Consider the following 16,505-nt stretch of genomic DNA (forward strand, 5'->3'; position numbering starts at 1 on the left):
AGGTATTATAATCGTTCCGATTTGTCGAAATGAAAATTGCAATTTTTTTTAAGAAGTGAACACTTTGATTAACCTAAAATATTTTACGAATCAATAAAGCTAGCCACTTGAATTTAATTTAATTTTATATTATATAATATAATGTGATATCATACTAGTAACATTTTGAAAACAAATCAATTAACGGTTAAGAATATTTTGCATATGATGAAATAGTTTGATTTCAACATCTATTTTTGTTAGCGAAATTTTCAGTCGTTAAACAATTTTTACCAATTTTTGTAGCATTTCTTCGTTCTTATTTCTTATATTAACAATTACAAATTGGAGGAATGAAATAAAATTGAAAAATTACGAGAACGGAACATCAATTTTTACCAATTTTGCGTATTTTTTTAATGAAAAAAACGACTTTTATTTTTTATAACATAAAATTAATTTGAAGCCTATATCTTAAATTTAAAAAAAAAAGATATTTGAGTCGAAAATCAACTTTTACCAACTTCTGTTATTTTTTGTTAGGTTTTTGTTTGTAAAAAAAACTTTCAATTTGATATTTTTCTCAAAAGATTACTGAATATTGACAACAAATTTTAAAATTTGAATTTTGAAAAGTTATTTGAGTCGAAAATCAATTTTTATTTACTTTTCTTAAATTTTGTTTAGGTTTTTATTTTTATAAAAAAACTGTCAATTCGATTTTACTCAAAATATTTCTTGAAGATAAGAAGATGACTTTGGATATGGATTTTGGACTCAACAATCATTACCGATTCAATTGGCTACGACACTAACCCCTAACAAAAACAAAAAAGGATATGGTACAAAGTTTTTAACTACCATGTTGCTACCACCCATCATCTTAATTGAAAAGGTGAATTGGCTAAATGTGAGTAAAGAAAAAGGGAAAAGGTCCAAAAAACAAAATTAAAATTTGAAAGGGGATCTCTCGATCTGCAATCCCATACAAAAAAACTATACAGATGTGCTAGGTCACGTTAAAACCTTCATTAGTTAGAAGACTTGTTTAAAGTGTTCAACATTAGGACCATTCAAAATAGCGAAAATTCGCACTTTCTATTTTTGAACAAAAGATTTTTATTGAGGTTACTGTTATTTTTGATCATTAAAAACTAAGACCGGGTGGTCCTGTGAGCCCTTTCCATTCTCTCTCGGCCACCCAATACATATATGTATGCATGAATAATAGAAAATAATGTTTATTTTTAAAACAAGAATGAATTGCAATACCATCTGCGAACATATGATCTCAAAGCAAACTACAAAAATAGAAGATAATACTACTAATATTTCACTCTATATACCTATATATATTGAAATGTTTCATTAGCTTGTTGGAGGCTGTTCGAAGACTTACATATTTTAAGCTTTAAGAATCTTGTTCTTTCTAGAAACATAAGAACTAATAATTTTTAAAACAATTAAGAAAATTGTTTATTTCGCATTTATTTCACAAATGCATGAAATAATTTATTTGTTTCATATCAGATCTCTTTAATTATAATTCATTGTTTTGATTATAAATTAACACTGTTGCATCTTCGTTGTCTTCTTTTAGAAATCGATCAAGATGACGTTGTTTGAATCTTTTGATCAGCTTGTGATGTTTGATTGCCAGTATAACAATTAAGATAGTAACTATGATCAAAGTCAAATGTAATATTCCTAAACTGGAACCACTGCCATTTTGTTTGATGGGCTTGTATTTTGGTATATTCCAAATTATAAGTTTGTCTAAAATAAAATTTAAGAAGATTTTTTTATATAAATAAAACTATTAAAAAAAAAGAATTTCCTTTTGGGAAATTCAAGAACAAAAACAAAAATGATTCCTAGACGTTTATGGCTGAATCACAAACACGCTTCAGCTTCGGCTTCGTTTGCGTTACGGTGGGCCTGCTTCGAGGTTGCTTTGAACGACATTTCTATTATTTCATCCCTCCAAAGATCAAATATTTTGTTTGTTGACATTTTTTACAGCTGTTGAGCTGTCAGACAAAGCAAATGTTCAGATGATTGAACTAGAGCTTCCGTTTGGAGTCACATTACGTTCTTTTCGTTACGATTTTCAAACGAAACGTGAGGTCGAAGCTCCATTGTGATAGCATGCATTGAATTCCTATGGCTGAACTCGTAAATGTCAAGTGAAGCCGAAGCTGAAGCGTGTTTGTGATTCAGCCATTACGTTGTTGCTTTAAAAAAAGTATATGGTATATAAATTTCTATTTACTTTTCCGTAATAATAAAATGTTTTCCGTTGTTGTATTCGCCATTGATTCTGGGCTTCTAGGAAACGATAACTTAGGTTTAGCTGGAGACGATGAAATAAACAATTCATTATTGTCATTAAACGTTGTTGTCCTTGATGTTGTTGAACTCAAGGCTGGAACTGTTTGTTGCATTTCAGTGACTATTTCAACTGTAATCGGCGCTGTCGTTAATGTTGTTTTCGCTTCCGGTATTTCTATTTTATGTTGTGTCGAAAGTTTACTATATTTATCGCTATTAATAATTGTAAACATTTTTACAATTGGAATTGTAGAAGTTTTAGTACTGAAAGAATTAATGGTGAAATTGACAGCTGTGATAGTGGAAGTAGAAGGAGTATTAGTAGTAGAAGAAGTAGTTGTTGTAGTAGTTGTTGTAGTAATGGGAGTAGAAGTTGTTGTTGTTGCAGAAGTAGTTTTAGTTCGAGGAATGGTTGATGAAGAAGATTGAATAAATGTTGCAGGCCCTGATATTTCAGTTGTTGTTTGTTCAGCATTATTACCTTTAAGAAATATTAAATTAAATCTCATTATTTTAAACCATTAAGGAAAAATCTATAAAAAAAGGATTAATTGCTATATTTTAAAGTTTTTTTTTATAATTTAGGGGGTTCAAAATAAACTCGTTATTTATACCTAATCTCTTGTTTGCTTCTTACAGTCGAGGGCTGCTGTTATATTTTGTATGCCACAAATCTACTCTTTTATTCTAAAATTAAATTAAAATTTAATTAAACTAACTAATATGTATAAACATTTGTTTATAACACATTTTTCCACAATTTTTAAATTAACCTATATATCCATATGAATTCGTAATCGAATACTGAAAACTCACAACGCTGAAAATATTGCACAGAGATATCGATATTAGAAAATCATTTTTTACCAATTATGCGTATTTTCTATTGTAGATTATAATTTGTATGACAGTGGATTAGTATAAAATTTGTGCGCAATATCGAAAGCAATATTTTCCATAAAATGAAAATTTGCGTCGAAAATCAAGTTTAAGTAATGTTTTTTTTTGGGTTTTTATTTTTTGTAAAAAAAGGTCAATTCGATCTTTCCCAAAATTTTACCACATTCGAAAAACGTTATTCTTCGTTGAATAACATTTCTAATGATATAATCATTTTTTGTTCGTAAAATACTCGAGTTGACAATTATTTTTTTTAGATTTTTTGATTTATAAAAAAAAACGTTAATTGATTTTTTTTTCATAATTATATTGGTTTGGCATCACGTTACAATATATAATGTAGCATTTAATTTAAGTCGTTAACGTTATTGGTTCATGAGATATGTTGGGTTGATATTTATTTAAAAAACCAGCCACTCAATATTTTTGAGAGTCCTTTATCTGTATAACAACATTTATTTAAAGTCAATATCTCTACTGGTTCTTAAGATATAAATACCGAAAAAAGGTTTCCGAACATGCGAACACGCACACACAGGCATATCTCTAAAAATCTTTTACTTAGATTCTAGCGACATTGAAACGTCGAAAAATGTCAAAATATTCAGTTCGACAAATCGAATCTATTATAATAACTTCTTATGGGAAGAAAATGATGTGAGTCCTTATAAGAAATGGTTGCATTTTTATTTAGCATTTATTTCATTTTAGAAATTAAGAGTCAAAATATTTTACCATAATAATTTTGCACAAATTTAATAAAAAGTAGTTTTGGATAACTTTAAATTCATTCATAAACTAGATGATTTAGTTAGTTTTTAGTTTTCAACTAAAATTGTTTAGGCTTTTAAAATAATCAAAGCTAATTTAGCATTTTATCTATTTTTTTACCAAATTTAAAAATATTGTTCTAAGCATTATTTTTTTTAAATATATTTTTTTTAATTTATATTTGAATTACTCAAAAATTATTTACATAAATTGAATTGAATTTAAATTTGAGACCATATATTTGTATTTGTACCAATTCAAGTAATTTTTGTCTAAAATGACTCGTTTTCCTTAAATATCAAATAATGCTCTAAACAACTCTTTTGTCTTCAAAGTTATGGTTTTCTCTATGAAGAAGTGTCTATATTATACTGAAACATAAATCCCATTATCTTGAAATTAAATTGCCACTTGGGAACGGTCTAAACTTTCTCATGTGTATATTTGTTAAACACTCAAAGCTAAACATTATGGTTTTGAGTGAAATGGAATGCTATTGTGTTTTAAATATCAACGTAAATTATCAAGCCTTCAACGATTTCAAAATTCATAATAAAATACGATGGGATTTTTTACAAGCCAAGGAAAAGTTATTCTATGACCATTACTTGAATATAAATTTACCAAATTCGCAGATTGATCGATAGTTGGGACAGCAAGTATTAAGATTTTCACAATCTTCATGGCAATCACAAGACTTATAAAATACTCCTTTTATATTTGTTAAACCGTAATTCGATGAGGTAGTTTCATTGCAACGTCCTTCACATGATTGTACATCGAAAATGGCATAATCTGAAAATAAATAGAAAATTATTAGTTTTACAACGCTATGTTTTTTTTTATTTTGATTGATTTTCGATGATTTGCTTTCACTTTAAAAAAAGGGTACTTAATAGCAAAATAAAATGCAGGAATTTTTTTTTAAACAGTTTCTGTATTTTAAAACGCCCTTTTAATTCTCAGAAGAAAACTTTATTTTTATAATTTTCTATTTGAAAATCGTTACAGCGGTTTTCTTTAAATTACTATCATGTACAATTTTGCCATTTTAGTTTAAAAATATTTACGCAAAGAAAGTGATGACCCATTTTCAAGATATCTAATTTTGAAAAAATATGCGTAGTAGTAATAAGAACAATGATATTTGGGATCATCAAATACTATTGAAACATTATAAGAGCTTGTGCAGGACAAAAATTATTGAAATCAGTGGATTAGTCGGCAGCAATACAACAACATTTTCGAAAGTTCAAATTAACAACAACAAAAAAATTTAAAAAAATCTATCAGTTAGTTTTTTTAAGAAAATTTAAATTTTAGATTTTTGACCAACAAATTTTGTTTAACATCTTAAACAAATTTCCAAATTTGAAGTCAATCAAGCTAATGTTGGGGCCAGGCCAGACAGACGGAAGTAATCAATTATAAATCAATGCAAAACTTGCCATTTGGTTCCTATATGTCGCAAGTCACAATTTAAAACCAAAGACGACTATGTAATCCTATTTGTTGTAGATATACTATACATACTTATTATTTATACACCTATATTTATTAATACATCCATTAATTCCAGCCGGTAGAAATCACCTACTTACTTATTGCTCTCAACAATTTTTGTGTGCGAGTCCTGCCAGGGGGGAAGGGACCAATATGCTTTAGGTGTCACTGGCAGGGTAAAGCAATTTAAGTTCAATTTAAAGTAATTTTATACTTTTCATGGCTTCAAAAAAAATGTATACGATATTCCAAATCATCATTTTATAATACATATTTCAACAGCTTTCAAATACAGTCGTTTTAAAATCAAAACGGCATTAGAAAGTAAGGTTTTCTTTTACCTGTAAACTCGGGAGATTTTGTTACTCCATCTGAAGAAAGTGCCACGCATTCGGAATGTTCCATTAGTTTTACATCGTCGATGGCTATATCACTTAAATGATTTATTCCAGCTGTGCCTTCTATAACAATTTGGAAATTTTCTGTTGTTTGTTTTATAATAAAAAGGCCTTCTTTCCAAACATTTTTTTGATTTCCTGTTATACTAAAGTGCTTGAATCTATAAAAGAGGGTTTTAATAACATAACTATTTGAATAATCTCAAAGTATTGTCTAAATAAAACTGATAATAATTAAACCCAATAACACAAATAATAATAAAAATAATATAATGATAATGATGATTATATTGCAAATATGTTGAAAAAAAAAATCACCCAGGTTCCTGCAACATTTGTTCCATATCCACCGATACGGGCTTAACGTAAATATTTAAGCTCTCAACTGCTGCTCCATACATAAAGTAGAAAAATTGAAAACATCCGTAATTATTTGTTATGGCTTTTGAGTAAACTGGAGAAATTAAGCGTGCATTCGTATGTGGCAGCTGATCGAAACTTTCCATCAACATATAATGCCCCGAATTAGCTGTGAATGTTGTATGATCGTGTTGCGGTCCAGTTCGAAGCTGTTGAAATAAATTTGCTGCCATTACACGCTTCCAATCGAAATTGTGCGTTTCGTCATGGGACCAACCGCACAAATCGTCTGATTCGAAATCACATGCTAATTGAATTTGATTGCTTATTTCTAAATACATAAAATAATAGTTTTTAAAAATATGTTTTAGTTTATTTTTTATTCTGCATTCAATTTTGGTTAATATTTACCCTTACATCTGCCCAAAGGGCGATCCCAATGTGTGCCATTGCAATAGGTGACTCTACCACCAATTAATTTGTAATTATCTTTGCAATAAAGATTGGCCTTATAACGAGTTGGCATTACTAACCCATTCTGTATTGCTTCAGGTTTTGGACACCCTTCTTCTGTAAAAAAAGGTGAAAAGTTTAGATAAAAAACACAAAGCTACGCTTAGTCCAAAAAGTCTCCGTACAGCAGCCTAAATTCAGTGTTTTTTTGAAAAAAGTGCAAGGAATAAATGTAAAAACCAAAGTGGTAATATGGAAAAAAATTAGTTTCCACTTTCACCTTTTTACCAAATTAAAACACAAATGTGATTGTGATTTTCAAAATTCTTGTTTTGTTTATGTTGTAATAAATATTTTATCTCAGAATCAACAAAAAGAAAGCTGTTGTACAGAGACTTTTTGTACTATGTGTGTTTAAATATACGAGTATGTACATATGTACTTTTCTTGTCGTCTTTGTCAAAATAGGAAAATCCCATTCTTCTCAGTCTCGTAAATTATAACGAATCTAGTCTAGGTACTGAGTTTTTGTATCTCGTTTAAAATAGTCTAAACAGTGATGCGAAATAGGGCCAAATGAAATAAAACAAAATTTCTATTAGAATGAAATGACGTAACTCAAAATGACCGTAATTTCTGGGATCTCTAAAGTCTTTTAGTATTATAATTAGTGATACCGAAATATGAGCGTGATCGTTCCTTCGTGCAACTTTTTTAATTAATATTACAATTGATGAAGAATCGGGTAATTCGCATTATCTTTGCTTAACTCGTTGATAAGCCCAATTTGAACTATGGTCAAAAGTGCAATATGACCACCTTCCGAAAATTAATCTTAATTCACTTTTGTAAAGTTTTAGTAGGACAACTTTCGAAACTTTGTCTTCTTTTACTTGGCTTTAATTCACGGCATCGACAAAAACGAATATCATCTTTTGTGAGAAAGATATAGCCTTATCAACCGTGTTATGGCTATTTAAATAGTCGTCACCATAGGTTGGCCTATTAGTAGAAGAAGTTTTTCAGGACCATTTCCATTTCATAACTTCCCATAGGAAGTTGTTGTAATCGTTACGATTTGACAAATTGAACATTTTCAAAATTTCTCGAAGTTTCAACGCAGAGTCGAAATAAAAGAGTTTTGGAGAGATATTTGTTTGTGTGTGTTTGTAGTAGCTATTGCTTTTAACAGACGCCTGCGTATTTCTTCTTATTTTATTATTATTAAATGCTACTACTAAACCAAGGTAGGTAAAAGATTGGAGCACTGTTGTTGTTTGGTTTCCAAAATATTAACACTAACCTTGTACTTTGTTTTTCAGTCATTTATATGCACTCTAGCTTATTGCAGATCGTTCAATCAGTTTCAATGAGTCCTGATATCCTTGTTGGGGATTGTTTGTTTAGTAGATGTTTCATAGTGTTATATTTCTTTTTCCAACAATAGGTTGAAGAGCAAACGATTTTGACCGGTCTGGTTAGTAATCCACATACCTCTACTTGGCTTTAATATTTGGGCATGGTCATCTTACGTAGTTGAGATGCTGAATTCTCTCATGGGTTTTTATTGTTCTACACTGGCTATGCTATCAAAGGTACCTTGATATGTAGAATAGCGCAGTCAAAGAAGCATTTCCGTGTTTCTATACTTTGGTTCAAGTTTGAGACTCCAAAATATTTGCCAGATATTTGTGACACGTCTATTAATTTCTTCTCTTTATTGGTCCTTTAAAGATTTTATTGTGGTCCATGATGTCGATGTCGTCAAGCAGTTGTGAAGACCTGTCAGAGATAGCGCCTTCCAGGTAAACACCACTCTTGAGCACTTTCTTCTCCGGGACTAGATTGAAGGTCTTTAATGTGCAATAAAATAAAGCTTTTAGCTTAATAGGGCCTTAGGACGCTTATTACAATTTAAGTTAACTTTTTTAAACACGAAGTTATTAATACGGCTTTTTCTTTAAAAAATAATATCTCCACTTTTAGTAAATACATATACGTGCATACAATATTTTACTGTGGTGAACATTTTTAATAGATATTTTAAAAACTAAAAGTTTCTTAGAATACCTTTTTAAAGTTTTTAAAAGTGTATATTCAAATAAATGTTAAAATTAAATGAATATAATAGATTTTGCAAAGATGTTGTTTTGCCCAAGACTTTTCTTGTTAATTTTTTTTTTAGTGTTGCATACTTTTGAGTAAAGAAGGCAAAGGAGATCTGCTTTACCTTTTTCTTTCAAGTTAAAATCAAGTGTTTTTTTTTCAGGAATTTTGTTGGAACTTCCAAAACGTTAAGATGACCCTTCCGATTAGATGACAAACTTCAGCTTCCTCAATAACCATAACCGTTAAATTTAAACAAGTTGACAGTTTTCAACTGTCAAAAACCAACATAGTGGAAAGGAAGACACTTTTTGTTCGCACCTACATGTAGAGAATTGCTGAGTTTGAAATAATTAAAGATATAAATTCACATTAAAAGTGGTTTTACAGTAAATGAATTTAAATCAAGACAATTGTGTGTAAAGTTTTTTAACAAAGAATCTTTAATATTATTCTAGGATATTAAATTAAGCTAGACAAAAAATTAGGTTTTCTTTGTCACACAGTCCAAACAATACATGGTGATTTTGCCAAGCACAAGGTCGTATATTTCAGATACAATTCAATAAAGTTTTCTACAATTCCCATAATGACTTACGATTTTTGAGCCAGCCTACGATTTAAGGTGCATTTGCCTCAAATTTGAAAATAAAAATGTTTTCTCTTATATTTTACAAAAAGTTTACTTATTAATAGTAAAAAGTTTTTTTTATAGCAAGGATAACATTCAAAATTCAATTGAGTTTAAATTCGAAAATAAAATTATTTTATGAAGCAATCTCTTTTTCTGTCCTTTTTTTTCTTTTTTATGGTATGGATTATATCCACTTTTATCTCTTGTGGGCACATTTTGTATACGATAATTATATGCTCGCTTATCACCAGGTCCAAAACCTTTTAAATCTAATTGAGACTGTTAGTGCATGGTGGTTGTGTTTTTTTTTTTGAATTCTTTGTTATCTGTTTTTGCATTTAAAATTAATACAACAGAATTTATTCTAACCGATCTAGCACCGAGCCGGAAATTATAATTTTAAATACAGAAATCATTCCTATTTTATTGAGTTTTTGAATATATTTTATTATATATGTTAAGAAATCCGTTTAAGACTCCTAACATGTATGACTTTAAACTAAAAATTATTAGTTGAATTAAGTCTTACAAAACTATGGTTCCTCATAGTTTATTAAAAAAAAAGTAGTTCTTTTGAAGAAAAACATCATATTCTTACTTGTACAAACTGAAATTTCTGCATTCCATTTGCCGTTTTCACAACCGACAATATTACTTCCTTGCAAAGTAAATCCTGACACACAACTTATACGCATAATTTTATAATTATGCTTAAAGCGCACTACAGAATTTGGAACACTAACTATTGAACATAAACGTAATCTCTGTCCGCGTTGTGCTCGTTGCGCATTGACGACGTTATTAATTATGAAAAAATACGTTAAGAAAATCAGAACAACACATCGAAATAATGAAAACATTATGTTATTAAGTCAAAGAATTCTACTATACTGGTCTGAGTGACTGTCTGACTCGTACTATTAGACAATTTTGTTGAAATAATTTGAAAATGGAGTCCATATATTTTTTGTGGTATGGATGTAGGTTCAACTTTATCAATTTATCATAAAGAAAAAAAACTACTAAATAAGGCGATCCAAGATTAAAAAATAAAATAATGTAAGAAAATCAGTAGCGACTTTGCGGTTTATATATTTATGGTACACAAAAATTGGATATACCTAAGTACATTTTGTGGCAAATTTTAATTTTTTTTCATCACTGAAACAAATCATTGAAATTTTGTTTTTGGAAACAAGTCGGCTTAAGCGATCTTAGACAATTTCGACAATATCATTGTTTTAGTTGAAATCGTGCAAGGAATTATTTTTCGAGAAGAATCTGTAATTAGAATTGTACATGATTGAAATATTAATACAAACCAGGAGCGTACGACAGGAAAATTAATTTCCGGCAGGAAAATAAAAAAACATACGGGGAGAGTGCGATAACTTGAGTCCCAAAAATTGATAATTTTAGTTTATAGGGTCAAAAACAAGCATTTTTACTTCTGACACATAGGAACCATGTGGCAGTTTTGCATTCTTAAAAAAATCCGAATTTGAGATTTTAATCAACCATGCCATTACGATGGTAGAGATGGTCGAACAAAGGTGGTCTCCCATTCTGTCCGTCAAATTTAGAAATTAAGGTTTTAGCTGACTCACATTAGGCGAAGTTTTCCTTTTTTTTTCAACTAAAAGTTACATACAAAGTTTTTGGTCGAATCGAGAATTGGAAAAATAAACCGATAGATTTTTTTTAAATTGTTCTTAAACCTGTGAAAGTTAAACTTATAAATGAGTTTGGTAGCGCGGATAGTTTGAAATCTTCTAACAATAATATTTCTAATTTTCTAAATTATAAATAAATTTAATTTTATTTCATTTAGCACTAATAGGTGAACAACATTTTTGGTTAACCTGTCTTTCGCTAACACAAATAGATTCGACGGTTCTCCTACACGTAAACATGCAACCTATAGCTGCCCACGAGAAAAACATAGATTTTCGAAATCTAAAGCACAAATGGACATTGTTTGGTCTTGAAACTTATGGAATAAGCTAAACGAATTCGAAACTGCAGTCTTGTGAAGGGTTTGGTATCACAGGGCCACTGGAGATCTTTTTGATGACCAAACGTGTACCGTTGCATAATTGAGGAGGATTCAAATTACGCAGGAGAATAGTGGGTGAGCCAATCTTTAATCGATGATTATTTGGTGACTTTTCAGGTATATGTAGTGAATTTAAAAATTCAATTGGAAATTTTACACTGTCATTTTCATTAACAACAGTACCGATTGAATTTAGAATCTGTTAGCTAATTTCGTCAACATCAACATTTTTGGCTGCCAAAATAGCCTGTTGACTCAGCCAGTTATGATTCAAGTATTTACTCTGGAATAATACTCTGAATCAATTCATTTATGAATAAAAATTACATATATACACATATAGCTTGCTTTCACGATTGTCAAAAAAGTTTGACTTTGACTTCAAAGTTAAAACTTAATTTTTGTATGCGTTATGCATGTATAAGTTGGTACGCCTTATTTCCTAGTTGCCGCTGTCGATCCCATCATTCTTAGGCTGAACTCACACATGAATAAATGTGTTTTACAGAAACAAAGAGTTGAGGTGAGATTTTTCTGTTTTCACAGTACTCTTGTTTGTTTTCGCATATTCAAATTTACCTTAGATTGCTAGATGGAATTTCGTAATTGTTAAACTCGTTTTTCTTAAACTCACCACGAAAATACTAGAAATAATGATTATGAATGCGTTTCGAACCTTTACACCGACATAGGGTCATATTCATAGTTCCTTAATAAGTTCTGAATTTGTCTTTGCCAAATTAAGCTTCAGTGTATGTTATTCATAGACAATTTAAATCCATTTTAAAAAATCTGGAGTCTAAAGACAAACACGACGGAACCTATGTTTAAGCTGTTTCTAAATCTATTAATAAATAAATAAAATGGGTGGCGCAACAGTCCGTTCGAGAACTAGGGCCTAGTGACTGACAACTCTCAACCATTCCTGGGTGCGAGTACTGTTGTCAGGGATGGAAGGGACCTACAGTTTTAAGTCGAATCCGAACGGCAAATTTGAGAAAGCACCTTTCATGACAAGAATTACTCTTGGAAAAAAATCGAACTGGATGTTGGAATGCTACCAACTAACAAAAATCGAAAGCTCTACTTAACCCGATTGGACCCCTTTGATATAGATGAAGACGATTTATATGAAAAGTATCGATTCGAGAAAAAAAACTGTGAAGTTAATGATTTATCTTCTAAATATTAAAGATAAAAATGTTATCTAATATCTGCGTGCTTCCAAGTCTTAAAACCACCAGCCCGACTTCATACAATTCAACTAACAGCAAACAAAACAGTTTAAAGGATTTCAAAGATTTTAGATTTCCAGCTAAAGCAATTATGTTGTTACCCTCTACAAGCCATTTTTGTACCCCCGAAACAACTACCTGCGTTAGCCACTGGCTCATACGAAACGTTTGAAGTTTGACATAGCGCCATCTTTAAATACTTACTCAATCCAGATGTCGCCATCTCTTAGAATCGTTTGGAGCTAATTAATAATTTTGACTGTCAAATAATAAACAAATACTTTTAATTAAATAATATTACGATGTGAGCTATCCTATCTTTCAAGTTGGACCAAACTGAGTTGGACCAAACTGCACACGGTGTACAAATTTAATTAAAATTGGTTAAGTAGTTTTGAAATTGATCGCGGGCCAACATCCTGAAACATAATTTGTATATATTAAGATATTATTATATTGTATTGTATTGTATTGCATGACTATTTTTCCTTGATTTTTCACATCAATTTGTTGTTCTTTTTAAATAGTTAAAAAATTTGTAAAAAGTAAAAAAAAATAACTTATATTTCTTGGTGGAGCTTTATTCCATACGAATGAAGTGGAATGATTAATCATCTATATAACAATCATCAGAATGGAGTGTGGTAAATATGTTATGGAAGGAATATGTGATGTGTCGTTTAAACAAAGGGTAATCCGAAGCGTTGATATTATTCTGGGGCCGTTTCAATTAATTTCATTCAGAGTTATGTTTCTTTTAGCGCACTTTTATGGTTTCTTAAGGTGCTAAGTTTATTTTTTTTTCGAATTTTTTCCTCATCAATTGTCACCCTACAGTTTTGTTCAATATATCGTTGTGTATAATTAGGTTTTCAGAGCTTTTATATAATCTGTCGAATCTTCACCCTTTTTTGAAGTAAACCTATCACTTTTAAATTTTGTTTTATTTTTATTCAATATCCAATTACCTTAAAGATTTTCCAAACTAAAATAAAATGTTTGAACAAATATTGAAATTTTACGTACCAAAATTAATTCGACTTGATTATTTTCTGTGTTGGTACTTACGTTGAATTATTAATTAAAGAATTTAAAAAAATATTGAATTCGTTGTGTATTATTTGTTTTCGTTAAGGTTTTCGGTGGCTTTCTAGAACAACATAAGCTGAAATTTTATGTGGAACATGTAGCAAGTTTTTAGAAGAATTTATTTATATGGTAAAGTCGTGGTAAAAAAATACAAAAAAAAAAAAATTACAAAACAAACCAACATAAATGTAAAAAAAAATCTTTAGGTAAATATCGAAAAATTATTAATGCCTTATACTGAAACTTTGTATGCCGCTTTCTTAACTTTCCGATTTAGATTTGATTTATATTTTAATGAATCACGAAGGGGCTACAAAAGATCACATTTGTGGGTACCGACAGCGGTGTGTGTAAAGAGACGAAACTAGTTTTGGTATCGTCTCGTGGAACCTGGACTAGACGATACTACTTTTGAAATTTACTTGACGAGACTGTTTTTTTTGTACCGAAATTGGCTTAGAGCCTTGACTTTTTGTTTTCAGAACATCCTCTTTCAGTGACTGCGATTTTTTTGTCTGTAATATTAATTTCCGTACAAAATATCCAAAGACGTTTTATATTTTGATTTTGAATGCCCCTACCATTTGGCATATCATTATTCGTGAGTCTTCCTGATAATATCATTAAATGTCAAATAAATCTAATTGAAAGTTTGTCTTTTAAGAACCATTCAACAATGTTTATAATACAGTATTAGATTTTTTATTTCCGACAACTTAACCAAATTATTCAAATCATAAAAGTATACCGAAACGAGATTATTTTTTTTTTTATTTTGACGGGACCCAGACGAAACATGCAAAGGTTTCGCTGGGTCTCGCCTAGTTGCTAGCCCTAGGTGTATGATTTATTTAGGTCACAATGAATCCACATTTTAATTCGGAAAAATTCCCACTTCTTTTTTTAACCACGATTCTAAACCAACTGAATTATAAGTATGAACGCGCATCCTTATACATATCACAACCCACACATTTTCACACTCCGAAACATATGTGCACAAATGTGGAGTCTTGGAACAGTTAAGATTATGAAGCGATTTTGCTTAAAAATTATCGACCTTTGACACTCAAAATGTGTCCACGACACAAAAAAAACGATTTCAGAAAACCTTGTTTAAAATTTTTCCTTGCTTTGGGAGCAAATAAATGTTTCCATTTTGAATAGAAAACAGAGAAACGTTTCAAATATGTTTCGTAAGCATTCAGACAAAAGAAAACATTTAAAAAATGTCATTCCTTCCTATAGTTTGCTATTTAATAAACGGGAAAGATACGATCTAAGATCCAAATAACTAATCAATGAATTTTATAAACATTGTATACAGTGTTTTCCAAAAGCGACTTGAAAACTTTAAATTTAATTTGTGAACACACCCCTGAACTTATCATCGAACTGTCTTTGGGCTTGGGCTATATGTGGTTTTAACAGGATGGTGCAAAAAACATAAAACAGAATGCAATATATATTTTATTATATTATATTATTTTAAAAGAATAGAATAGAATAGAATAGAATAGAATAGAATAGAATAGAATAGAATAGAATAGAATAGAATAGAATAGAATAGAATAGAATAGAATAGAATAGAATAGAATAGAATAGAATAGAATAGAATAGAATAGAATAGAATAGAATAGAATAGAATAGAATAGAATAGAATAGAATAGAATAGAATAGAATAGAATAGAATAGAATAGAATAGAATAGAATAGAATAGAATAGAATAGAATAGAATAGAATAGAATAGAATAGAATAGAATAGAATAGAATAGAATAGAATAGAATAGAATAGAATAGAATAGAATAGAATAGAATAGAATAGAATAGAATAGAATAGAATAGAATAGAATAGAATAGAATAGAATAGAATAGAATAGAATAGAATAGAATAGAATAGAATAGAATAGAATAGAATAGAATAGAATAGAATAGAATAGAATAGAATAGAATAGAATAGAATAGAATAGAATAGAATAGAATAGAATAGAATAGAATAGAATAGAATAGAATAGAATAGAATAGAATAGAATAGAATAGAATAGAATAGAATAGAATAGAATAGAATAGAATAGAATAGAATAGAATAGAATAGAATAGAATAGAATAGAATAGAATAGAATAGAATAGAATAGAATAGAATAGAATAGAATAGAATAGAATAGAATAGAATAGAATAGAATAGAATAGAATAGAATAGAATAGAATAGAATAGAATAGAATAGAATAGAATAGAATAGAATAGAATAGAATAGAATAGAATAGAATAGAATAGAATAGAATAGAATAGAATAGAATAGAATAGAATAGAATAGAATAGAATAGAATAGAATAGAATAGAATAGAATAGAATAGAATAGAATAGAATAGAATAGAATAGAATAGAATAGAATAGAATAGAATAGAATAGAATAGAATAGAATAGAATAGAATAGAATAGAATAGAATAGAATAGAATAGAATAGAATAGAATAGAATAGAATAGAATAGAATAGAATAGAATAGAATAGAATAGAATAGAATAGAATAGAATAGAATAGAATAGAATAGAATAGAATAGAATAGAATAGAATAGAATAGAATAGAATAGAATAGAATAGAATAGAATAGAATAGAATAGAATAGAATAGAATAGAATAGAATAGAATAGAATAGAATAGAATAGAATAGAATAGAATAGAATAGAATAG

The 16,505-nt window shown here is 29.2% G+C and overlaps 1 protein-coding gene across 1 annotated transcript; it reads right to left on the minus strand.

Moving 5' to 3' along the window:
• Positions 1-1,447: 1,447 nt before the first annotated feature.
• On the minus strand, positions 1,448-10,341 carry LOC129953414 (MAM and LDL-receptor class A domain-containing protein 2-like). The gene is made up of 7 exons (XM_056066623.1): positions 10,034-10,341; positions 6,654-6,812; positions 6,201-6,573; positions 5,826-6,043; positions 4,606-4,776; positions 2,252-2,791; positions 1,448-1,755 (listed from the first exon to the last, which is right to left on the minus strand). The coding sequence occupies exons 1-7, from the start codon at positions 10,293-10,295 to the stop codon at positions 1,520-1,522; spliced, it is 1,959 nt and encodes a 652-aa protein (XP_055922598.1). The 5' UTR covers positions 10,296-10,341; the 3' UTR covers positions 1,448-1,519.
• Positions 10,342-16,505: the final 6,164 nt, after the last annotated feature.

This window comes from Eupeodes corollae, chromosome X (assembly GCF_945859685.1).
Source record: "Eupeodes corollae chromosome X, idEupCoro1.1, whole genome shotgun sequence".
Taxonomy (NCBI): Eukaryota; Metazoa; Arthropoda; class Insecta; order Diptera; family Syrphidae; genus Eupeodes; species Eupeodes corollae.